Genomic DNA, 23,356 nt, shown 5'->3' on the forward strand with positions numbered 1-23,356 from the left:
GGAAAGATGCGAGTTTGGAGGCAATTAAGACAGCAAACATTTTTCAGTGTAGAATTAATTATTATTAAATTATTTCAAGGTTTAAAAACAAGAGTGAAACTGTGAAAACAGACTTGACCTTTCCAGCTCCGACGGGCCCAATAATCGCCAGCAGCTGCTCAGGCTTCACTGTGAAACTCACATTCTGTAAAGTTGGTGCTTCAAGATTCTGCAATAAAGAACCAAATAAAATGAAAACTCCATAACCTAAGCAATAAATGAGCTGATAGCAGGTATAGTTAAAACCAAAATAAAAAAAAGACATTTGAGTCACATGCCCAAGAAAAGAAAGGAGAGTTCAGTTCCTCCTTGTGTTTCTCACCTTATCCCAGTAGCATTTCAGATCTTGTATTTTAACCATGCAATCCCTTCTCTCTGCCAAAGGCATTCCCAGATGCTGAGGTGCAACTTCATTTAGCAAAAGAAATTTCTTAAGGAAAAAGATAAATTGCAGTTTTTCAATGAAACATTGGTTATAAATCTGCAGCAATAAGTCTGTTCATCATGAACAGATGAAATGTACAATTGAACCTAGTTTCTGTGAGATCTCATGAAAATTGCTGCTAGCATTTTTCAGTCTCTTTTATTCAAGGCATTTGCTTGACTCTGTAAAAAGAGAAAAATCAAGTTTCTGTGAGGAGCGATTATGTTTTCCATCTCTTTTGCCCTTACCTGTATCCTCTGGATGCTGATGAGAGACTCTGAGACCTTTTCTATGGCGAAGGGGAAAAAGAGCGTGATGGTAAGTCTGACTGCCCCATAGAGGGAAACGGCCATGAACAGTTTGCTGGCCGACATCCTGTTTCCTGTGAGCACATAAACGCAGACGGTGAAAAAGATGACGATCTTGCTCGCCACAAAAAAGGACGCCATGTTCAGGCCACGAAGGTAGGAACTTTGCATGATCTTGGAGATTTCCATTCTGTAACAAATGAAAAATAATGGCATGATCTACTGCTTTGAAAAATTAATAACAGATCTGACTAAAGGGCATGTTGAAATGTGATGCTGCTCTGCTGCAGAGTAGAAACTTGCATCATAAGAAATCATGAAGAAAATTGAGTGAAAAACAAACTTTACTGCACCGTCTGACTTCATCCACAAGTGCACCAAATGGCTTCTCCCACCCGTACATCTTTATAACTCTGATCCCAGAAATAACTTCACTCATTGTGCGGATTCGCTCGTCTGTTAGTGCTGCTGTTTCAGCCCTGAAAAGAAAGACACAAATCGCAGAAATGGAGGGAATGCAACACAAGACAAGGCCTTTTACAGACCGATCAAACTAAGATGTAACTGATCCAAAATAAACCTCAGCCTGGAGAACAAACGTCCAAACATGGTTTGTATAGGCATCAGAATGAAGAGGATCACCATTCCAGCAAGACACGATGGTCCGATAACATACAGCAACAGTAAAATCACGGACACTGCTTGAAGAGGACCGAGCCATAAGAAGTGCAAGTATAAGGTAACCTGAAGAGAGATTGAGAGGAGGCTGATATACTATATAAACAAAAACATTTCTAATGTAGACCTGCGTACTTTGTAGAACTTAAAAACATTTCTGATGAATGTTTTTAAGAGCAGTTACATCAGCTCTAAGTGTACATTTGAAAAAGCCCAAGTTTTTAAAGAAAAGAACAATATATCCACTGTAAAACATGGAGAGTGTTTGGTTTCCTTTCACAGCAGCCTTATTGCATCTGGTGCTGTGAATCATAAATCTTTGCAGCGATCAATGAAGTCATGAGTTGACCAAGTCACCCTTCAGATGAAAATGCTGTCCAGTGTCAGAGAGCTCAACTTCAGTTGCAGATCTTGGGTCTCTTAACAGGCTAATGACCCAAAATATGCAGCTGAGTGCACAGCAGAAATTACAGAGAAATAACCAGTAGAGTATTTGTGAATGGCCCTCCACGAACACAGACCTTAACCTTACTGATAATCGTTGGACAGATGCAAAAACTGCAGTGAAGTAACAGCTGTCTATGAACTTGAGATAGCTCTAGCAGTTTGTCCTGAAAGAAGGGGACAAACTACTGGTTGGCATATGCTAATGCCTCATTATGAAGTACAGAGCATGTTGGTTGTGGAAGCTACAAAACATGTTGTCACAAAATAATTAGGAAATATTTTTTGCATAGAAGCCAGTTTCAATACACAAAATGTTTAACTTGCATCTTTACTTTTGTCAGTTTCAAAGAAAAATGATCTAGTTTTTATTTTTAAAGGTAGCAACAAATGTATGTGCATCTGTATATAGAACAATTTCTCTAGAAATCAAATTAAAACTTATAATCTTGTGATTTGATCTAACTATATTTAGGTATAGAATGTCGAGTTACCTCATCAAATTTGTTGACATCGTTGGACAAGAGGTTCACAATCTGCCCTGTGGTGGTTTCAGCCATTGCTGAGCTGCTGAGACAAAGAGCCTTTGCAGAACAAAGGTATCAAATCAAGTCTACAGAATAAACTCAGCACAGAAGGTAACATTTCTCCTGCGGAACAACACGACGACTGACCTTCCGATAGATCATATGGCACATGGCCACGCGAATCTTCATGCCAGCCCGCTGGACTTGGTAGAAGTACACATGATGAAGCAGAGTTAGGCCTATGGTGGCCAATGAAATGCCTGCAGCACAGCTGTAAGCTTCAGAGACCAAAGCTGGCTCAGCAGTGTTGTAGCTCTCAAAGAACTCGATTAGCTTCCCAAGAAGCACTGGTTGAATGACTTTGATAAATTCCTAATAGACAAAACAATTGTAAAACAAAAGAAACGCTTGTTGCAAACAGTGTCTTGAAAAAGTATCTGTTCCTTGAACTTTTTTTTACATTTTCAGCACAAAAATCTATGTACTTTTAAATGATTTTATGTTGTAGACCAACACAAAGTAGTCCATAACTGTAAAGTGGAAGGCAAATGAATCAACATATAATCCCCATAGTGAAACATGGTGATGGCAGTGCCATGCTGAGGGGATGGTTTCCTTCAGCAATGACTGGAAAGCTGGTTGGAGGTCACCTTCCACCAAGACAATTACTATAAACATACAGTCAGAACTACAATGAAGTGGTTTAGATCAAAGATATATAATGTGGAAATATTCATGGCATATGAACTCTTTCTACCTCTATAAAGATGTACATCCCAATTAATGAGTATGGTTTCCAGTAACAGTGGATGAGAGCTCTGGCAAGGCTGGGTGGCCGCAGATCTTTTACTGCCTGCTCAACTTCTTGATTCCAAAACCTTAAAAAAAGAAAAACAAAAAGTCATTATCGAGATTTGTTTGGATCTATGTTTATGATATCTAAGAAAATGTGTTCTTAATTTAGTTTCAATTTCTAAACTGTGCACTTACAGGGGTACTAAATTGAATTCTGATCTCTTATCTCTGTAAACTGTCTAAAACACTCAAGAAGTAGCAATCTACACTATGTGAAAAATTACCAATCCATTACCATCAATAGCAACACGACCTTATGTGCCTAATTAATGTATTTCACGAGAATCACCTAATCTGTCTCTGACTTAAAAGTCTTGTACTTGGCTGCCTATAATTACCTTTTTATGTACTGAGTTCAATCTCTAAACAGCAAAGTAAAACTTAGATTGAATTGGAGTTGAATTTATATGATTCGACTGAACTGAATATATAGTGGTGAATATATACTTAATGTATTTGTTTTGTCATGTGCCTCAGCACTGTATGAGTAAACTGAATTAAGGCTGAAAGGGACAGTGTTATGCTAAACATTGACGTACCCATGACAGAAAGAAACCATAATGGGATTTTGTTTGAGAACATACCACCTTTACATTTTTCATATTTTACCACATTACAACAACACAGTTCAAGGTATTTTGTTCGAAATGTATGTAAATCCTGTATTTAGTTCAAGCCACAATCCAATCAGCTCTGGCAAACTTCCTTGTTTCTGCTGAAGAAATGCATCCTATTTCAGTTTTGTTCCAATGCAAAAAATCTGACTAACGCAACCTCTAACTTCAAACATATCCTTGGCTAACACAGGAGTTATTATGATAGCAGTAGGAAAGAAGCTTTCCCCCATGCACGAGTTTGAAAAGTACAGTCTAAATATAGGTGGGCTCTTCTCCAAGCACAATGTTCCCTCTGAGGCCACACTTCCTCACAGAAAGCAGCCTCTGCCGTATGTGGAAGAGGTGCAGGCTCTTACATCTCAGCTCTGACATCTTAATGTCAGGCAGTTGGAGTAGAAAATGGTCTCTGTTTTGCTATGACAAGTGAACTTTCTCAATGGAAAATAAAGTTCATTTAACCTGAGAATACACCCTCTTCTATTAACAGCTAACAGTAAAATTTTAACTCAAGCTCCTACTGCCCTGAGCCCTAATGCTGCATTGGTTTCCAGGGATCTAAATCTGACATACTGTAGTTATTAGTTAAATTTTGTGTGGGTCAATCAACCAGAGCACAGGCACAGCGAGGACATTACAGAAACAGAGAACAGTGGAGGATTTCTACACTTGAGGACGTCTTGAAAAAGTCTAATAAAGGGAAGGCAAATAAAGATAGGAATGACCTAAATGCAACCAACACAGCACAGGGGCTGCAGTGGTTATAAAATGTTCGAATCTCTCTTTTGTCTAACCATAACACATCAGACTGCTTTTGAATATTTTTTTAAAACTCACCTTTTGCATTGCCTTTTGACACAAGATTATATTTTGACTTCATTTTATTTATTTATTTTAGGTTTGATTGCATGGCTGGTTATATTTGTGCTTAAAGTATTTGTCATTTTACTATTTTATGTTTTGTATCTATGTAATGTAACTTTTAATTTCAATGTTTTTGTATGTATTCTGCACACCACATCGGTCCTGTGTGGCAAGGTAAAGTGCTAGATTTGGATTGGATATGTCTCTGTTCTTAATTTTGAATTGTTTTTCAGCAACAAAATACCAAATAAAATGCCTTGCCTGCCTGCCGTTTTTTACAGGATTCCACAAAGAACAGGGTAATAACACTATAATGGTGGATCATAGTGGTGGATCTGCAAAAGCAGAGTTTGTGGCTAAAAACACCCCCCACTAAATTTCTTTCAAATTCAAATTACTATAGAATCCAAATTCAACTCAATCTAAAACTGCTCAAACCATAATTTAAATAAAATACTTTTATATACATTTTACCTTTAGAGATGTCTTTAATAAGTTGTATTGACTCTTTTAGTTCAATAACCTTAAGATTATTGACTACCATATCTGCATCTAACTACAGATGCTTTTACACTAACAAATATAAGTTAGTGTGTTACCGCTGTAGTTCCTCTCCAAGTCGCTGAGATGCGTCCTCTGGAAGAACTCTGTACATGTCATCCTCTTCCAGTCTTCTCTTGTACCCAACTCTGAATAAGGGGTTCAGCCAGCTAAGAATAAAAAATATGGCCGCGTGTTAATTATTTTTACAACAATAAGTAAAAGAAACTAACAATCAGACAAAAAAAGTTCCTCAAACATATGTGACCCCAGTTAGTCAGAAATGTGTGAGAAAGACAGCAGTTTTGTCAAAGGGAATGGGCCAAAATTCCTAAACAGAAAAAGTTTAGTTTGTGTTGATGTCAGTCAGTGAGAAAAAATGTGCATGTTTATACTGTGCATGTAAATATTTGATTTCAGCAGTATGAAAAAGTCATTTAAAGAAGATACCATTTGGGGGAAAAAAATTGTTTTTTTCAATTGTATGCTTGAAGACAATTGACAATACCAATATTTCAACAATAACAGCTGATATGAGTGTTGTACAAGAATGTTAAAGCAGATAATTTAATGCAATTTATAATTATTGTTATTGCAAATGGAAATATAAAAATCCTTAATAAAAGGACATCTATACATAAAACGATGTTGACAACACAAATAAAGTTAGCCCAATGAAGGGCTTATGTTAACTTTGTACATAAACTCCTTTCTCAAGCTTGTTTTTGTCCTAAAATTAAAGTGGAATATTGTTTTAATGCTCAAAAGCAGAACTTTCTCCCTAATATGATGCTCTGCAGCAACCTGTTATCACATCCAGGAAAGGCTCTCTTCACTGTCCACTGCCCATGCACTCTGCAAAGCCCTCTGTTCAGCTCAGGTCACGCCACACTGTCAGTGGGAAAGGGCAGTTTTTCTTACCAGAAGAAAATCTTGGAGAGAAGATTAGCTGTGGCTGACGGATTATCCTCCTTCTCCTTATTCAGAGTTTCCATTGCCCCAACACTCAAAGCAAACCCAGCAAGCTGCTTCTGTAGGCTATGTCCCAGAGAGATATAGAAGGGGAAACACAGCGAGAGCACCTGTTATGAACTCTTCTGTGTGTCAGAATCGGCCCTTGTGACATTCAGGGCAGGATTACTGCAGGAGATTGGCAGCCGGTGTCCAGGTGCTCTAACTATCTGTGCTACCCATTCATCTGTCCTACCTTACGGTAATGCGCATGCGTACATCGATGCTACGTCACATAGCACCGACTGATAGCTGTCTATCCGTGCTATGGTAGGAAAATCTGACGAGAAGCAGTTTAGCGCATGCGTGATTCATTTCCATTGTGGACACAGAATGGGGTTCAGTTCAGTTCAAATTTATTTAATCAAGGACAGCACATTAAACAATGCTACATGTGGGAAAAAACATGTAGCAAAAAAAAACAACAACATGTTTTGTGCATAGGTTTTCTAACCTATGCACAAAATTCATTCCTTGGCTGTACCGTTATTTAAAGACAGTAATATCAAAAGTTAAAAATTCCTGTCATATACACAGACACCTACCTTGAATTTCTGCAAGAAAAACATAGAAATGTATATCAGAATGTATATCAGAGAAAGTTAATTCTCCATAAGAATGTAAGTCTGTATAAATCAATCTTCACGTATTTGTTTTTGTTTTAGCCAATGTTTCGTCTGGGAATTGAAAATTCTAAGACCAGTTTACATTTTTATTCCTGAAGGTGGGATCTCTGTGTGCAGATGAGGTTTTCTGAATCAGGTTACTGTGTGAATCAGGTTCCCCGAGCTCAGGCCACCTGCCTGAGCTCGGGGAAGTGACAGGGACTCACGGCAGCGTGGGAATTCTGTCTCTTTTTAGTGAACCAGCTCTTTTGGCTCCATAGGCGTTTTTGAATTTAGAACCTTAAATTTTAGTAAAGGTGTGTAATTCAAGATATCTCTAATTCATTTGGAGAATTTAGTTTAGTTTTTGTAATTAGAGATATCTCAAATAGGTATTTTGTCTAGTCAAAATACAAGTAGAGATATCTTAAATTACTAAAACGTCTAGTCAGAAAACAATTTGAGATATCTGCAATGTAAGGGCGGTGAAACCAAATATATGTTAAAATGGCCTGCCATACTATTTTTGTTATTTATGAGCGTGACGCTCATGCGCAGTGCTGGATAAAAATATGACGCAGCTTCTCCGTGAGCGTTTTTAAAAAGACGCGGCTTTCACCTGGCCGCACAGAGACACACAACTCTCGGTCTTGATATTCATGAACTTTGGGACCTGGATTAAAAATTATACTTTCTCATCTCCCAAGACGCGAAATCCGAGTGGACGCCCAGCCTTATGACAGAAACTTTTGTGGATCCGACTGAAATCGTGTCTGTTTATCAAGGCCTAGTTTGAGGCCTTGTACTTGACCTAGCAGTAGGCCGCAGTGATGGCAAGTAGGCCGCGGTAGCGTTGTGTTTGAAATCGCTGCCTTGGTTATTCGGTAAGTTATTTTTCGGAAACCTTATTCTAAGTTGTTTGTTTGTTTTTTTCCACCGATGACATTAGTGAAGCAATTTTTTGTGTCTAAACAGAGCAGCACAAAAGGAGATACCCGACCATGGCGTCTCAGCGGCGGTTTGTTTGGTTGCTGGCGTCCCTGAAACATCTGAGGAGATATAATGGCATCTGGAGCTAGCAGCTGATCGATTATGGCTGTACTACATTCAAGCTGAGGATGGCTAGCAGTTGATCGATTATGGATATACTACAATCAAGTTGAGGATTCCCTTCAATGAAGTTGAGGATCGCTTCTGTCAAGCTGAGGAATCGCTACAAGGTGCCTGGCGGATCCGCCCGACTCATCAAAGGTTGGTTAATTCAAAGAACTGTTCCAATGGCGGGTCCAGAAGACATCTCAGGGTAGGAGCTGTTGCGGGTTTTGCTATGCTACGCTGCTGATGCTAACGTTGTTTGCTGAAGGCCAACGCTAGGCCTCTTGGTGTGCTGGTTTTGGTTTGATTCTCTGCTGAGAGTCAATGAGCTGATAAGGATTCTGCTGTTGTAAATCCTTCTGTCTTTGAATTTTTAGTATTTGAAGCAGTTGCTGGGGTCTTGTGACCTGTGAAGGTTTAGGTGCAACTAGAATCTGAAGTTCCTGGCTCAAAGTCAGCTGTGATGTGAAAAAAAAGTCTGCCAAAGATTTGGCAAATACAGTTTAGAGGCTGTAGGAAGTGATTCAGCTTAGGATTTGTAAATATCACAATAACAATCCTTGATAATCCTACTTATTAGTACTAATATAATGTGGCTATGTTGACATTGGTATAGCTGCATTAGGTTATTTATCTTTCCAAAGAATATCAAATATGTTTTTGGGTGAATGAGGTCTTCAACATACATACTTTTTTTTTGTACCTATTTAATATTTCAGTTTGAAATTTAGGGTTCATACTTTAATAATTCAATAACTCAAAGCAAATTTAATTTACGTTCAATTTAAACCGGAAAACGGATTACGTTTTGCGCCCAAACAACGCGTGGCCTCGTCATTTCTTCACTTTTATTTCTTCTGGATGACGACGGACAATGGAGAGATTTTCTGGAGCTGCAGGCCGGAGGTCCCAGAGGTAATGTTCACACTGTAATCCACCATCTCTTATTTGCAGTTTTTCAGCTGAACTCCATGTTTTCCTTCTGGAGAAGATCGAGTGGGACCTGTCCTTCAGTGTTTTAGTTTGTTTAAACCCATTTTCTCTCCTAGACTAAGCAACCGGTGGACCTTTTGTTGTACATAACTTTTTTTTTCCTCATAGATAAAGCCACCAAAGGAGCTTTACTACAACTCACATTCTTTTCTCCTATAGAAACACTCCTGGAGCAGCTCATTTTCTTTTTCTGTCTCTCTCTTTATTCTGTCCTTTCAAATCCCCCGAGGGTAGTGACAGATGGCCTTTCATACAGAGCCAACTCCTGGTTCTGCTGGAGGATTCTTCCTGTTAAAGGGAAGTTTACCCTCTCCACTGTCACAACATGCATCTTAAATATGAGGCATTGATTTAGCTTACTTACCTGTCAACCAATTAACATAATTGGTGCAGTGTTAGCCTCATTTTGGAAAGTCTTCCTGTTAAAGGGAAGTTCTTTTTGGAAAATCTTCCTGTTAAAGGGGAGCTTTTCCTCTCCACAGCCACAACTTGCATCCTCAGCAGGAGGCTTTGCTTAGGCTTACTTTACTTTTTTACAACCACAGCTAATCAACACCAGACCAGGTGTGGCTTCTGTGGAGAGAAAAATCAGTGAGAAAACAAAAAGCTTAGTTTCTAACTAAACTGACTGTTTAGTCAGTTTAGTTTAGTTTCTGACTGTTTAGTTAGAAACACCAGAGCGCCACCTTCTGGCCTCTCTCCAGATCAGTTCAGAGAAGGATTTGGTACTTTGGCCTCGTCTAGCCATTGTTTTGCTGGTTTTTTTTCCTTTTTATTTGTTTTTTTAATGGAACATTTTGCTTAAAGACTTCATAATTAATGTTGTATTTATTTTGCATATGTAAAATGTCTTCCAGTTTCAGTGTTAAATGTTTTTGGAATTAATGTTTATTGTTTTTTGAGAATGTGTTCTTGCATCATTTTAGCGTTACCATGGTTATGGCATTTATTATAAGGCTTAGACTAGTTTATTGTGATCTGTCAGTATTTATGGTGCTCTTTGTCATTTTCTGTTTGTACTACATTATTTATTTCAACTGTTTTTGTTTTTTCATTTATTTTTCTTTCTACAGGAGCTACACCTGGTCTGGTGTTCTAATTAGCTCTGGTTGGTTCCTGGACAAGAGCATTGGCTGACATGATGCTGCCATCATGTCAACACCTGGTCTGGTGTTCTAACCCTTCTTCCTCTCCTTTTCATTTCCACAAACATAGAAAGTTCTCCTGGATCAGTTGACCTGTTGTGTCTCTGCTCTGTATTCTTTCAGCTCCAGTCAGTCATGGCAGATGGCTGCTGGTACTGACCCCAGTTCTGGTTCTGCTGGAGGTTTCTTCCTGGTAGAGGGGAGTTCTTCTTCTCCACTGTTGCTACATGCATGCTCTGTTTGAGGGACTGCCGTAAAGTTAACGACTCAACACAAGCGTTTGCTCTCGCCCCCTGCTGGTCAGATGGAGTGAATGCTGTAAGCAATGACTCCATACAGTCTGCTGGGTTTCATTTGGTACAAACTTTTTAAACTACTTTGATAATCAACTGAGCTTATTGTACTAGAAAAATTGGAGTACATGTGGTTGAACTAAAATTACTTCACAGTTTTAGTGTTTAGTGTAGGTTGCCTTGAGATGACATTTGTTGTGAATTGGCAATATATAAAATTGAACTTTCAAACTAACAAACGAGCCCCACCTATAAACAATATAAAAAACTAACAAAACCCCAACAACCAATACAAGAAAGTTCAAAACCCCAAAAGTAGATACCAAAACATTCAAAAACCCAAAGGTAGATACCAAAATATTCAAAAACCCAAAAGTAGATACCAAAAGGTTCAAAGCTTATAATTATAATGTTAATTCACAACAATGGTGTTGTCAAGGCATTTTACAAAAAGTAATTTCAATTTAGTCAGATTACTATTGATCCAAGTTATCAATTCACTAGGTTCACTTAATTATAAAGTAGTTTAAAAAGTTTGTACCAAATACAATCCAACCAATTGTATGGTCATTACTTATGGCTTTCACTCCCCCTGACCAGCAGGGGGCGGCAGCAAATTGCTTGTGTTGTGTTGTTGACTTTACAGCAGTCCCTCATACAGGGCATTCATGTTGCAACAGTAAAGAGGAAGAACTTCCCTCTACCAGGAGCAAACCTCCAGCAGAACCAGAACTGGGCTCAGTACCAGCAGACATCTGCCACAAACGACTGAAGCTGAGAGAAGACAGAGCAGAGACACAACAACAGGTCAACTGATCAGGAGAACTTTCTATGTTCATGGAAATGAAAAGGAGAGAGAGAACAGTTAGGTGATGGCAGCATCATGTCAGCCAATACCCTTTTCCAGGAAGCAACCACAGCTAATCAACACCAGACCAGGTGTGGCTTCTGTGGAGAGAAAAATCAGTGAGAAAACAAAAAGCTTAGTTTCTAACTAAACTGACTGTTTAGTCAGTTTAGTTTAGTTTCTGACTGTTTAGTTAGAAACACCAGAGCGCCACCTTCTGGCCTCTCTCCAGATCAGTTCAGAGAAGGATTTGGTACTTTGGCCTCGTCTAGCCATTGTTTTGCTGGTTTTTTTTCCTTTTTATTTGTTTTTTTAATGGAACATTTTGCTTAAAGACTTCATAATTAATGTTGTATTTATTTTGCATATGTAAAATGTCTTCCAGTTTCAGTGTTAAATGTTTTTGGAATTAATGTTTATTGTTTTTTGAGAATGTGTTCTTGCATCATTTTAGCGTTACCATGGTTATGGCATTTATTATAAGGCTTAGACTAGTTTATTGTGATCTGTCAGTATTTATGGTGCTCTTTGTCATTTTCTGTTTGTACTACATTATTTATTTCAACTGTTTTTGTTTTTTCATTTATTTTTCTTTCTACAGGAGCTACACCTGGTCTGGTGTTCTAATTAGCTCTGGTTGGTTCCTGGACAAGAGCATTGGCTGACATGATGCTGCCATCATGTCAACACCTGGTCTGGTGTTCTAACCCTTCTTCCTCTCCTTTTCATTTCCACAAACATAGAAAGTTCTCCTGGATCAGTTGACCTGTTGTGTCTCTGCTCTGTATTCTTTCAGCTCCAGTCAGTCATGGCAGATGGCTGCTGGTACTGACCCCAGTTCTGGTTCTGCTGGAGGTTTCTTCCTGGTAGAGGGGAGTTCTTCTTCTCCACTGTTGCTACATGCATGCTCTGTTTGAGGGACTGCCGTAAAGTTAACGACTCAACACAAGCGTTTGCTCTCGCCCCCTGCTGGTCAGATGGAGTGAATGCTGTAAGCAATGACTCCATACAGTCTGCTGGGTTTCATTTGGTACAAACTTTTTAAACTACTTTGATAATCAACTGAGCTTATTGTACTAGAAAAATTGGAGTACATGTGGTTGAACTAAAATTACTTCACAGTTTTAGTGTTTAGTGTAGGTTGCCTTGAGATGACATTTGTTGTGAATTGGCAATATATAAAATTGAACTTTCAAACTAACAAACGAGCCCCACCTATAAACAATATAAAAAACTAACAAAACCCCAACAACCAATACAAGAAAGTTCAAAACCCCAAAAGTAGATACCAAAACATTCAAAAACCCAAAGGTAGATACCAAAATATTCAAAAACCCAAAAGTAGATACCAAAAGGTTCAAAGCTTATAATTATAACGTTAATTCACAACAATGGTGTTGTCAAGGCATTTTACAAAAAGTAATTTCAATTTAGTCAGATTACTATTGATCCAAGTTATCAATTCACTAGGTTCACTTAATTATAAAGTAGTTTAAAAAGTTTGTACCAAATACAATCCAACCAATTGTATGGTCATTACTTATGGCTTTCACTCCCCCTGACCAGCAGGGGGCGGCAGCAAATTGCTTGTGTTGTGTTGTTGACTTTACAGCAGTCCCTCATACAGGGCATTCATGTTGCAACAGTAAAGAGGAAGAACTTCCCTCTACCAGGAGCAAACCTCCAGCAGAACCAGAACTGGGCTCAGTACCAGCAGACATCTGCCACAAACGACTGAAGCTGAGAGAAGACAGAGCAGAGACACAACAACAGGTCAACTGATCAGGAGAACTTTCTATGTTCATGGAAATGAAAAGGAGAGAGAGAACAGTTAGGTGATGGCAGCATCATGTCAGCCAATACCCTTTTCCAGGAAGCAACCACAGCTAATCAACACCAGACCAGGTGTGGCTTCTGTGGAGAGAAAAATCAGTGAGAAAACAAAAAGCTTAGTTTCTAACTAAACTGACTGTTTAGTCAGTTTAGTTTAGTTTCTGACTGTTTAGTTAGAAACACCAGAGCGCCACCTTCTGGCCTCTCTCCAGATCAGTTCAGAGAAGGATTTGGTACTTTGGCCTCGTCTAGCCATTGTTTTGCTGGTTTTTTTTCCTTTTTATTTGTTTTTTTAATGGAACATTTTGCTTAAAGACTTCATAATTAATGTTGTATTTATTTTGCATATGTAAAATGTCTTCCAGTTTCAGTGTTAAATGTTTTTGGAATTAATGTTTATTGTTTTTTGAGAATGTGTTCTTGCATCATTTTAGCGTTACCATGGTTATGGCATTTATTATAAGGCTTAGACTAGTTTATTGTGATCTGTCAGTATTTATGGTGCTCTTTGTCATTTTCTGTTTGTACTACATTATTTATTTCAACTGTTTTTGTTTTTTCATTTATTTTTCTTTCTACAGGAGCTACACCTGGTCTGGTGTTCTAATTAGCTCTGGTTGGTTCCTGGACAAGAGCATTGGCTGACATGATGCTGCCATCATGTCAACACCTGGTCTGGTGTTCTAACCCTTCTTCCTCTCCTTTTCATTTCCACAAACATAGAAAGTTCTCCTGGATCAGTTGACCTGTTGTGTCTCTGCTCTGTATTCTTTCAGCTCCAGTCAGTCATGGCAGATGGCTGCTGGTACTGACCCCAGTTCTGGTTCTGCTGGAGGTTTCTTCCTGGTAGAGGGGAGTTCTTCTTCTCCACTGTTGCTACATGCATGCTCTGTTTGAGGGACTGCCGTAAAGTTAACGACTCAACACAAGCGTTTGCTCTCGCCCCCTGCTGGTCAGATGGAGTGAATGCTGTAAGCAATGACTCCATACAGTCTGCTGGGTTTCATTTGGTACAAACTTTTTAAACTACTTTGATAATCAACTGAGCTTATTGTACTAGAAAAATTGGAGTACATGTGGTTGAACTAAAATTACTTCACAGTTTTAGTGTTTAGTGTAGGTTGCCTTGAGATGACATTTGTTGTGAATTGGCAATATATAAAATTGAACTTTCAAACTAACAAACGAGCCCCACCTATAAACAATATAAAAAACTAACAAAACCCCAACAACCAATACAAGAAAGTTCAAAACCCCAAAAGTAGATACCAAAACATTCAAAAACCCAAAGGTAGATACCAAAATATTCAAAAACCCAAAAGTAGATACCAAAAGGTTCAAAGCTTATAATTATAACGTTAATTCACAACAATGGTGTTGTCAAGGCATTTTACAAAAAGTAATTTCAATTTAGTCAGATTACTATTGATCCAAGTTATCAATTCACTAGGTTCACTTAATTATAAAGTAGTTTAAAAAGTTTGTACCAAATACAATCCAACCAATTGTATGGTCATTACTTATGGCTTTCACTCCCCCTGACCAGCAGGGGGCGGCAGCAAATTGCTTGTGTTGTGTTGTTGACTTTACAGCAGTCCCTCATACAGGGCATTCATGTTGCAACAGTAAAGAGGAAGAACTTCCCTCTACCAGGAGCAAACCTCCAGCAGAACCAGAACTGGGCTCAGTACCAGCAGACATCTGCCACAAACGACTGAAGCTGAGAGAAGACAGAGCAGAGACACAACAACAGGTCAACTGATCAGGAGAACTTTCTATGTTCATGGAAATGAAAAGGAGAGAGAGAACAGTTAGGTGATGGCAGCATCATGTCAGCCAATACCCTTTTCCAGGAAGCAACCACAGCTAATCAACACCAGACCAGGTGTGGCTTCTGTGGAGAGAAAAATCAGTGAGAAAACAAAAAGCTTAGTTTCTAACTAAACTGACTGTTTAGTCAGTTTAGTTTAGTTTCTGACTGTTTAGTTAGAAACACCAGAGCGCCACCTTCTGGCCTCTCTCCAGATCAGTTCAGAGAAGGATTTGGTACTTTGGCCTCGTCTAGCCATTGTTTTGCTGGTTTTTTTTCCTTTTTATTTGTTTTTTTAATGGAACATTTTGCTTAAAGACTTCATAATTAATGTTGTATTTATTTTGCATATGTAAAATGTCTTCCAGTTTCAGTGTTAAATGTTTTTGGAATTAATGTTTATTGTTTTTTGAGAATGTGTTCTTGCATCATTTTAGCGTTACCATGGTTATGGCATTTATTATAAGGCTTAGACTAGTTTATTGTGATCTGTCAGTATTTATGGTGCTCTTTGTCATTTTCTGTTTGTACTACATTATTTATTTCAACTGTTTTTGTTTTTTCATTTATTTTTCTTTCTACAGGAGCTACACCTGGTCTGGTGTTCTAATTAGCTCTGGTTGGTTCCTGGACAAGAGCATTGGCTGACATGATGCTGCCATCATGTCAACACCTGGTCTGGTGTTCTAACCCTTCTTCCTCTCCTTTTCATTTCCACAAACATAGAAAGTTCTCCTGGATCAGTTGACCTGTTGTGTCTCTGCTCTGTATTCTTTCAGCTCCAGTCAGTCATGGCAGATGGCTGCTGGTACTGACCCCAGTTCTGGTTCTGCTGGAGGTTTCTTCCTGGTAGAGGGGAGTTCTTCTTCTCCACTGTTGCTACATGCATGCTCTGTTTGAGGGACTGCCGTAAAGTTAACGACTCAACACAAGCGTTTGCTCTCGCCCCCTGCTGGTCAGATGGAGTGAATGCTGTAAGCAATGACTCCATACAGTCTGCTGGGTTTCATTTGGTACAAACTTTTTAAACTACTTTGATAATCAACTGAGCTTATTGTACTAGAAAAATTGGAGTACATGTGGTTGAACTAAAATTACTTCACAGTTTTAGTGTTTAGTGTAGGTTGCCTTGAGATGACATTTGTTGTGAATTGGCAATATATAAAATTGAACTTTCAAACTAACAAACGAGCCCCACCTATAAACAATATAAAAAACTAACAAAACCCCAACAACCAATACAAGAAAGTTCAAAACCCCAAAAGTAGATACCAAAACATTCAAAAACCCAAAGGTAGATACCAAAATATTCAAAAACCCAAAAGTAGATACCAAAAGGTTCAAAGCTTATAATTATAACGTTAATTCACAACAATGGTGTTGTCAAGGCATTTTACAAAAAGTAATTTCAATTTAGTCAGATTACTATTGATCCAAGTTATCAATTCACTAGGTTCACTTAATTATAAAGTAGTTTAAAAAGTTTGTACCAAATACAATCCAACCAATTGTATGGTCATTACTTATGGCTTTCACTCCCCCTGACCAGCAGGGGGCGGCAGCAAATTGCTTGTGTTGTGTTGTTGACTTTACAGCAGTCCCTCATACAGGGCATTCATGTTGCAACAGTAAAGAGGAAGAACTTCCCTCTACCAGGAGCAAACCTCCAGCAGAACCAGAACTGGGCTCAGTACCAGCAGACATCTGCCACAAACGACTGAAGCTGAGAGAAGACAGAGCAGAGACACAACAACAGGTCAACTGATCAGGAGAACTTTCTATGTTCATGGAAATGAAAAGGAGAGAGAGAACAGTTAGGTGATGGCAGCATCATGTCAGCCAATACCCTTTTCCAGGAAGCAACCACAGCTAATCAACACCAGACCAGGTGTGGCTTCTGTGGAGAGAAAAATCAGTGAGAAAACAAAAAGCTTAGTTTCTAACTAAACTGACTGTTTAGTCAGTTTAGTTTAGTTTCTGACTGTTTAGTTAGAAACACCAGAGCGCCACCTTCTGGCCTCTCTCCAGATCAGTTCAGAGAAGGATTTGGTACTTTGGCCTCGTCTAGCCATTGTTTTGCTGGTTTTTTTTTCCTTTTTATTTGTTTTTTTAATGGAACATTTTGCTTAAAGACTTCATAATTAATGTTGTATTTATTTTGCATATGTAAAATGTCTTCCAGTTTCAGTGTTAAATGTTTTTGGAATTAATGTTTATTGTTTTTTGAGAATGTGTTCTTGCATCATTTTAGCGTTACCATGGTTATGGCATTTATTATAAGGCTTAGACTAGTTTATTGTGATCTGTCAGTATTTATGGTGCTCTTTGTCATTTTCTGTTTGTACTACATTATTTATTTCAACTGTTTTTGTTTTTTCATTTATTTTTCTTTCTACAGGAGCTACACCTGGTCTGGTGTTCTAATTAGCTCTGGTTGGTTCCTGGACAAGAGCATTGGCTGACATGATGCTGCCATCATGTCAACACCTGGTCTGGTGTTCTAACCCTTCTTCCTCTCCTTTTCATTTCCACAAACATAGAAAGTTCTCCTGGATCAGTTGACCTGTTGTGTCTCTGCTCTGTATTCTTTCAGCTCCAGTCAGTCATGGCAGATGGCTGCTGGTACTGACCCCAGTTCTGGTTCTGCTGGAGGTTTCTTCCTGGTAGAGGGGAGTTCTTCTTCTCCACTGTTGCTACATGCATGCTCTGTTTGAGGGACTGCCGTAAAGTTAACGACTCAACACAAGCGTTTGCTCTCGCCCCCTGCTGGTCAGATGGAGTGAATGCTGTAAGCAATGACTCCATACAGTCTGCTGGGTTTCATTTGGTACAAACTTTTTAAACTACTTTGATAATCAACTGAGCTTATTGTACTAGAAAAATTGGAGTACATGTGGTTGAACTAAAATTACTTCACAGTTTTAGTGTTTAGTGTAGGTTGCCTTGAGATGACATTTGTTGTGAATTGGCAATATATAAAATTGAACTTTCAAACTAACAAACGAGCCCCACCTATAAACAATATAAAAAACTAACAAAACCCCAACAACCAATACAAGAAAGTTCAAAACCCCAAAAGTAGATACCAAAACATTCAAAAACCCAAAGGTAGATACCAAAATATTCAAAAACCCAAAAGTAGATACCAAAAGGTTCAAAGCTTATAATTATAACGTTAATTCACAACAATGGTGTTGTCAAGGCATTTTACAAAAAGTAATTTCAATTTAGTCAGATTACTATTGATCCAAGTTATCAATTCACTAGGTTCACTTAATTATAAAGTAGTTTAAAAAGTTTGTACCAAATACAATCCAACCAATTGTATGGTCATTACTTATGGCTTTCACTCCCCCTGACCAGCAGGGGGCGGCAGCAAATTGCTTGTGTTGTGTTGTTGACTTTACAGCAGTCCCTCATACAGGGCATTCATGTTGCAACAGTAAAGAGGAAGAACTTCCCTCTACCAGGAGCAAACCTCCAGCAGAACCAGAACTGGGCTCAGTACCAGCAGACATCTGCCACAAACGACTGAAGCTGAGAGAAGACAGAGCAGAGACACAACAACAGGTCAACTGATCAGGAGAACTTTCTATGTTCATGGAAATGAAAAGGAGAGAGAGAACAGTTAGGTGATGGCAGCATCATGTCAGCCAATACCCTTTTCCAGGAAGCAACCACAGCTAATCAACACCAGACCAGGTGTGGCTTCTGTGGAGAGAAAAATCAGTGAGAAAACAAAAAGCTTAGTTTCTAACTAAACTGACTGTTTAGTCAGTTTAGTTTAGTTTCTGACTGTTTAGTTAGAAACACCAGAGCGCCACCTTCTGGCCTCTCTCCAGATCAGTTCAGAGAAGGATTTGGTACTTTGGCCTCGTCTAGCCATTGTTTTGCTGGTTTTTTTTTCCTTTTTATTTGTTTTTTTAATGGAACATTTTGCTTAAAGACTTCATAATTAATGTTGTATTTATTTTGCATATGTAAAATGTCTTCCAGTTTCAGTGTTAAATGTTTTTGGAATTAATGTTTATTGTTTTTTGAGAATGTGTTCTTGCATCATTTTAGCGTTACCATGGTTATGGCATTTATTATAAGGCTTAGACTAGTTTATTGTGATCTGTCAGTATTTATGGTGCTCTTTGTCATTTTCTGTTTGTACTACATTATTTATTTCAACTGTTTTTGTTTTTTCATTTATTTTTCTTTCTACAGGAGCTACACCTGGTCTGGTGTTCTAATTAGCTCTGGTTGGTTCCTGGACAAGAGCATTGGCTGACATGATGCTGCCATCATGTCAACACCTGGTCTGGTGTTCTAACCCTTCTTCCTCTCCTTTTCATTTCCACAAACATAGAAAGTTCTCCTGGATCAGTTGACCTGTTGTGTCTCTGCTCTGTATTCTTTCAGCTCCAGTCAGTCATGGCAGATGGCTGCTGGTACTGACCCCAGTTCTGGTTCTGCTGGAGGTTTCTTCCTGGTAGAGGGGAGTTCTTCTTCTCCACTGTTGCTACATGCATGCTCTGTTTGAGGGACTGCCGTAAAGTTAACGACTCAACACAAGCGTTTGCTCTCGCCCCCTGCTGGTCAGATGGAGTGAATGCTGTAAGCAATGACTCCATACAGTCTGCTGGGTTTCATTTGGTACAAACTTTTTAAACTACTTTGATAATCAACTGAGCTTATTGTACTAGAAAAATTGGAGTACATGTGGTTGAACTAAAATTACTTCACAGTTTTAGTGTTTAGTGTAGGTTGCCTTGAGATGACATTTGTTGTGAATTGGCAATATATAAAATTGAACTTTCAAACTAACAAACGAGCCCCACCTATAAACAATATAAAAAACTAACAAAACCCCAACAACCAATACAAGAAAGTTCAAAACCCCAAAAGTAGATACCAAAACATTCAAAAACCCAAAGGTAGATACCAAAATATTCAAAAACCCAAAAGTAGATACCAAAAGGTTCAAAGCTTATAATTATAACGTTAATTCACAACAATGGTGTTGTCAAGGCATTTTACAAAAAGTAATTTCAATTTAGTCAGATTACTATTGATCCAAGTTATCAATTCACTAGGTTCACTTAATTATAAAGTAGTTTAAAAAGTTTGTACCAAATACAATCCAACCAATTGTATGGTCATTACTTATGGCTTTCACTCCCCCTGACCAGCAGGGGGCGGCAGCAAATTGCTTGTGTTGTGTTGTTGACTTTACAGCAGTCCCTCATACAGGGCATTCATGTTGCAACAGTAAAGAGGAAGAACTTCCCTCTACCAGGAGCAAACCTCCAGCAGAACCAGAACTGGGCTCAGTACCAGCAGACATCTGCCACAAACGACTGAAGCTGAGAGAAGACAGAGCAGAGACACAACAACAGGTCAACTGATCAGGAGAACTTTCTATGTTCATGGAAATGAAAAGGAGAGAGAGAACAGTTAGGTGATGGCAGCATCATGTCAGCCAATACCCTTTTCCAGGAAGCAACCACAGCTAATCAACACCAGACCAGGTGTGGCTTCTGTGGAGAGAAAAATCAGTGAGAAAACAAAAAGCTTAGTTTCTAACTAAACTGACTGTTTAGTCAGTTTAGTTTAGTTTCTGACTGTTTAGTTAGAAACACCAGAGCGCCACCTTCTGGCCTCTCTCCAGATCAGTTCAGAGAAGGATTTGGTACTTTGGCCTCGTCTAGCCATTGTTTTGCTGGTTTTTTTTTCCTTTTTATTTGTTTTTTTAATGGAACATTTTGCTTAAAGACTTCATAATTAATGTTGTATTTATTTTGCATATGTAAAATGTCTTCCAGTTTCAGTGTTAAATGTTTTTGGAATTAATGTTTATTGTTTTTTGAGAATGTGTTCTTGCATCATTTTAGCGTTACCATGGTTATGGCATTTATTATAAGGCTTAGACTAGTTTATTGTGATCTGTCAGTATTTATGGTGCTCTTTGTCATTTTCTGTTTGTACTACATTATTTATTTCAACTGTTTTTGTTTTTTCATTTATTTTTCTTTCTACAGGAGCTACACCTGGTCTGGTGTTCTAATTAGCTCTGGTTGGTTCCTGGACAAGAGCATTGGCTGACATGATGCTGCCATCATGTCAACACCTGGTCTGGTGTTCTAACCCTTCTTCCTCTCCTTTTCATTTCCACAAACATAGAAAGTTCTCCTGGATCAGTTGACCTGTTGTGTCTCTGCTCTGTATTCTTTCAGCTCCAGTCAGTCATGGCAGATGGCTGCTGGTACTGACCCCAGTTCTGGTTCTGCTGGAGGTTTCTTCCTGGTAGAGGGGAGTTCTTCTTCTCCACTGTTGCTACATGCATGCTCTGTTTGAGGGACTGCCGTAAAGTTAACGACTCAACACAAGCGTTTGCTCTCGCCCCCTGCTGGTCAGATGGAGTGAATGCTGTAAGCAATGACTCCATACAGTCTGCTGGGTTTCATTTGGTACAAACTTTTTAAACTACTTTGATAATCAACTGAGCTTATTGTACTAGAAAAATTGGAGTACATGTGGTTGAACTAAAATTACTTCACAGTTTTAGTGTTTAGTGTAGGTTGCCTTGAGATGACATTTGTTGTGAATTGGCAATATATAAAATTGAACTTTCAAACTAACAAACGAGCCCCACCTATAAACAATATAAAAAACTAACAAAACCCCAACAACCAATACAAGAAAGTTCAAAACCCCAAAAGTAGATACCAAAACATTCAAAAACCCAAAGGTAGATACCAAAATATTCAAAAACCCAAAAGTAGATACCAAAAGGTTCAAAGCTTATAATTATAACGTTAATTCACAACAATGGTGTTGTCAAGGCATTTTACAAAAAGTAATTTCAATTTAGTCAGATTACTATTGATCCAAGTTATCAATTCACTAGGTTCACTTAATTATAAAGTAGTTTAAAAAGTTTGTACCAAATACAATCCAACCAATTGTATGGTCATTACTTATGGCTTTCACTCCCCCTGACCAGCAGGGGGCGGCAGCAAATTGCTTGTGTTGTGTTGTTGACTTTACAGCAGTCCCTCATACAGGGCATTCATGTTGCAACAGTAAAGAGGAAGAACTTCCCTCTACCAGGAGCAAACCTCCAGCAGAACCAGAACTGGGCTCAGTACCAGCAGACATCTGCCACAAACGACTGAAGCTGAGAGAAGACAGAGCAGAGACACAACAACAGGTCAACTGATCAGGAGAACTTTCTATGTTCATGGAAATGAAAAGGAGAGAGAGAACAGTTAGGTGATGGCAGCATCATGTCAGCCAATACCCTTTTCCAGGAAGCAACCACAGCTAATCAACACCAGACCAGGTGTGGCTTCTGTGGAGAGAAAAATCAGTGAGAAAACAAAAAGCTTAGTTTCTAACTAAACTGACTGTTTAGTCAGTTTAGTTTAGTTTCTGACTGTTTAGTTAGAAACACCAGAGCGCCACCTTCTGGCCTCTCTCCAGATCAGTTCAGAGAAGGATTTGGTACTTTGGCCTCGTCTAGCCATTGTTTTGCTGGTTTTTTTTCCTTTTTATTTGTTTTTTTAATGGAACATTTTGCTTAAAGACTTCATAATTAATGTTGTATTTATTTTGCATATGTAAAATGTCTTCCAGTTTCAGTGTTAAATGTTTTTGGAATTAATGTTTATTGTTTTTTGAGAATGTGTTCTTGCATCATTTTAGCGTTACCATGGTTATGGCATTTATTATAAGGCTTAGACTAGTTTATTGTGATCTGTCAGTATTTATGGTGCTCTTTGTCATTTTCTGTTTGTACTACATTATTTATTTCAACTGTTTTTGTTTTTTCATTTATTTTTCTTTCTACAGGAGCTACACCTGGTCTGGTGTTCTAATTAGCTCTGGTTGGTTCCTGGACAAGAGCATTGGCTGACATGATGCTGCCATCATGTCAACACCTGGTCTGGTGTTCTAACCCTTCTTCCTCTCCTTTTCATTTCCACAAACATAGAAAGTTCTCCTGGATCAGTTGACCTGTTGTGTCTCTGCTCTGTATTCTTTCAGCTCCAGTCAGTCATGGCAGATGGCTGCTGGTACTGACCCCAGTTCTGGTTCTGCTGGAGGTTTCTTCCTGGTAGAGGGGAGTTCTTCTTCTCCACTGTTGCTACATGCATGCTCTGTTTGAGGGACTGCCGTAAAGTTAACGACTCAACACAAGCGTTTGCTCTCGCCCCCTGCTGGTCAGATGGAGTGAATGCTGTAAGCAATGACTCCATACAGTCTGCTGGGTTTCATTTGGTACAAACTTTTTAAACTACTTTGATAATCAACTGAGCTTATTGTACTAGAAAAATTGGAGTACATGTGGTTGAACTAAAATTACTTCACAGTTTTAGTGTTTAGTGTAGGTTGCCTTGAGATGACATTTGTTGTGAATTGGCAATATATAAAATTGAACTTT

The 23,356-nt window shown here is 38.6% G+C and overlaps 1 protein-coding gene across 1 annotated transcript in view; it reads right to left on the reverse strand.

Moving 5' to 3' along the window:
* LOC114148707 (multidrug resistance-associated protein 4-like) overlaps positions 1–6,467 on the reverse strand; it is a 48,870-nt gene extending 42,403 nt beyond the window's left edge. The window contains 10 exon segments of the mRNA XM_028024151.1: positions 119–208; positions 362–469; positions 712–961; positions 1,125–1,250; positions 1,352–1,515; positions 2,388–2,477; positions 2,568–2,792; positions 3,178–3,298; positions 5,353–5,463; positions 6,215–6,467. Coding sequence (XP_027879952.1) covers positions 119–208; positions 362–469; positions 712–961; positions 1,125–1,250; positions 1,352–1,515; positions 2,388–2,477; positions 2,568–2,792; positions 3,178–3,298; positions 5,353–5,463; positions 6,215–6,288 — 1,359 coding nt within the window. The 5' untranslated portion in view covers positions 6,289–6,467.
* Positions 6,468–23,356: the final 16,889 nt, after the last annotated feature.

This window comes from Xiphophorus couchianus, chromosome 7 (assembly GCF_001444195.1).
Source record: "Xiphophorus couchianus chromosome 7, X_couchianus-1.0, whole genome shotgun sequence".
Classification (NCBI taxonomy): domain Eukaryota; kingdom Metazoa; phylum Chordata; class Actinopteri; order Cyprinodontiformes; family Poeciliidae; genus Xiphophorus; species Xiphophorus couchianus.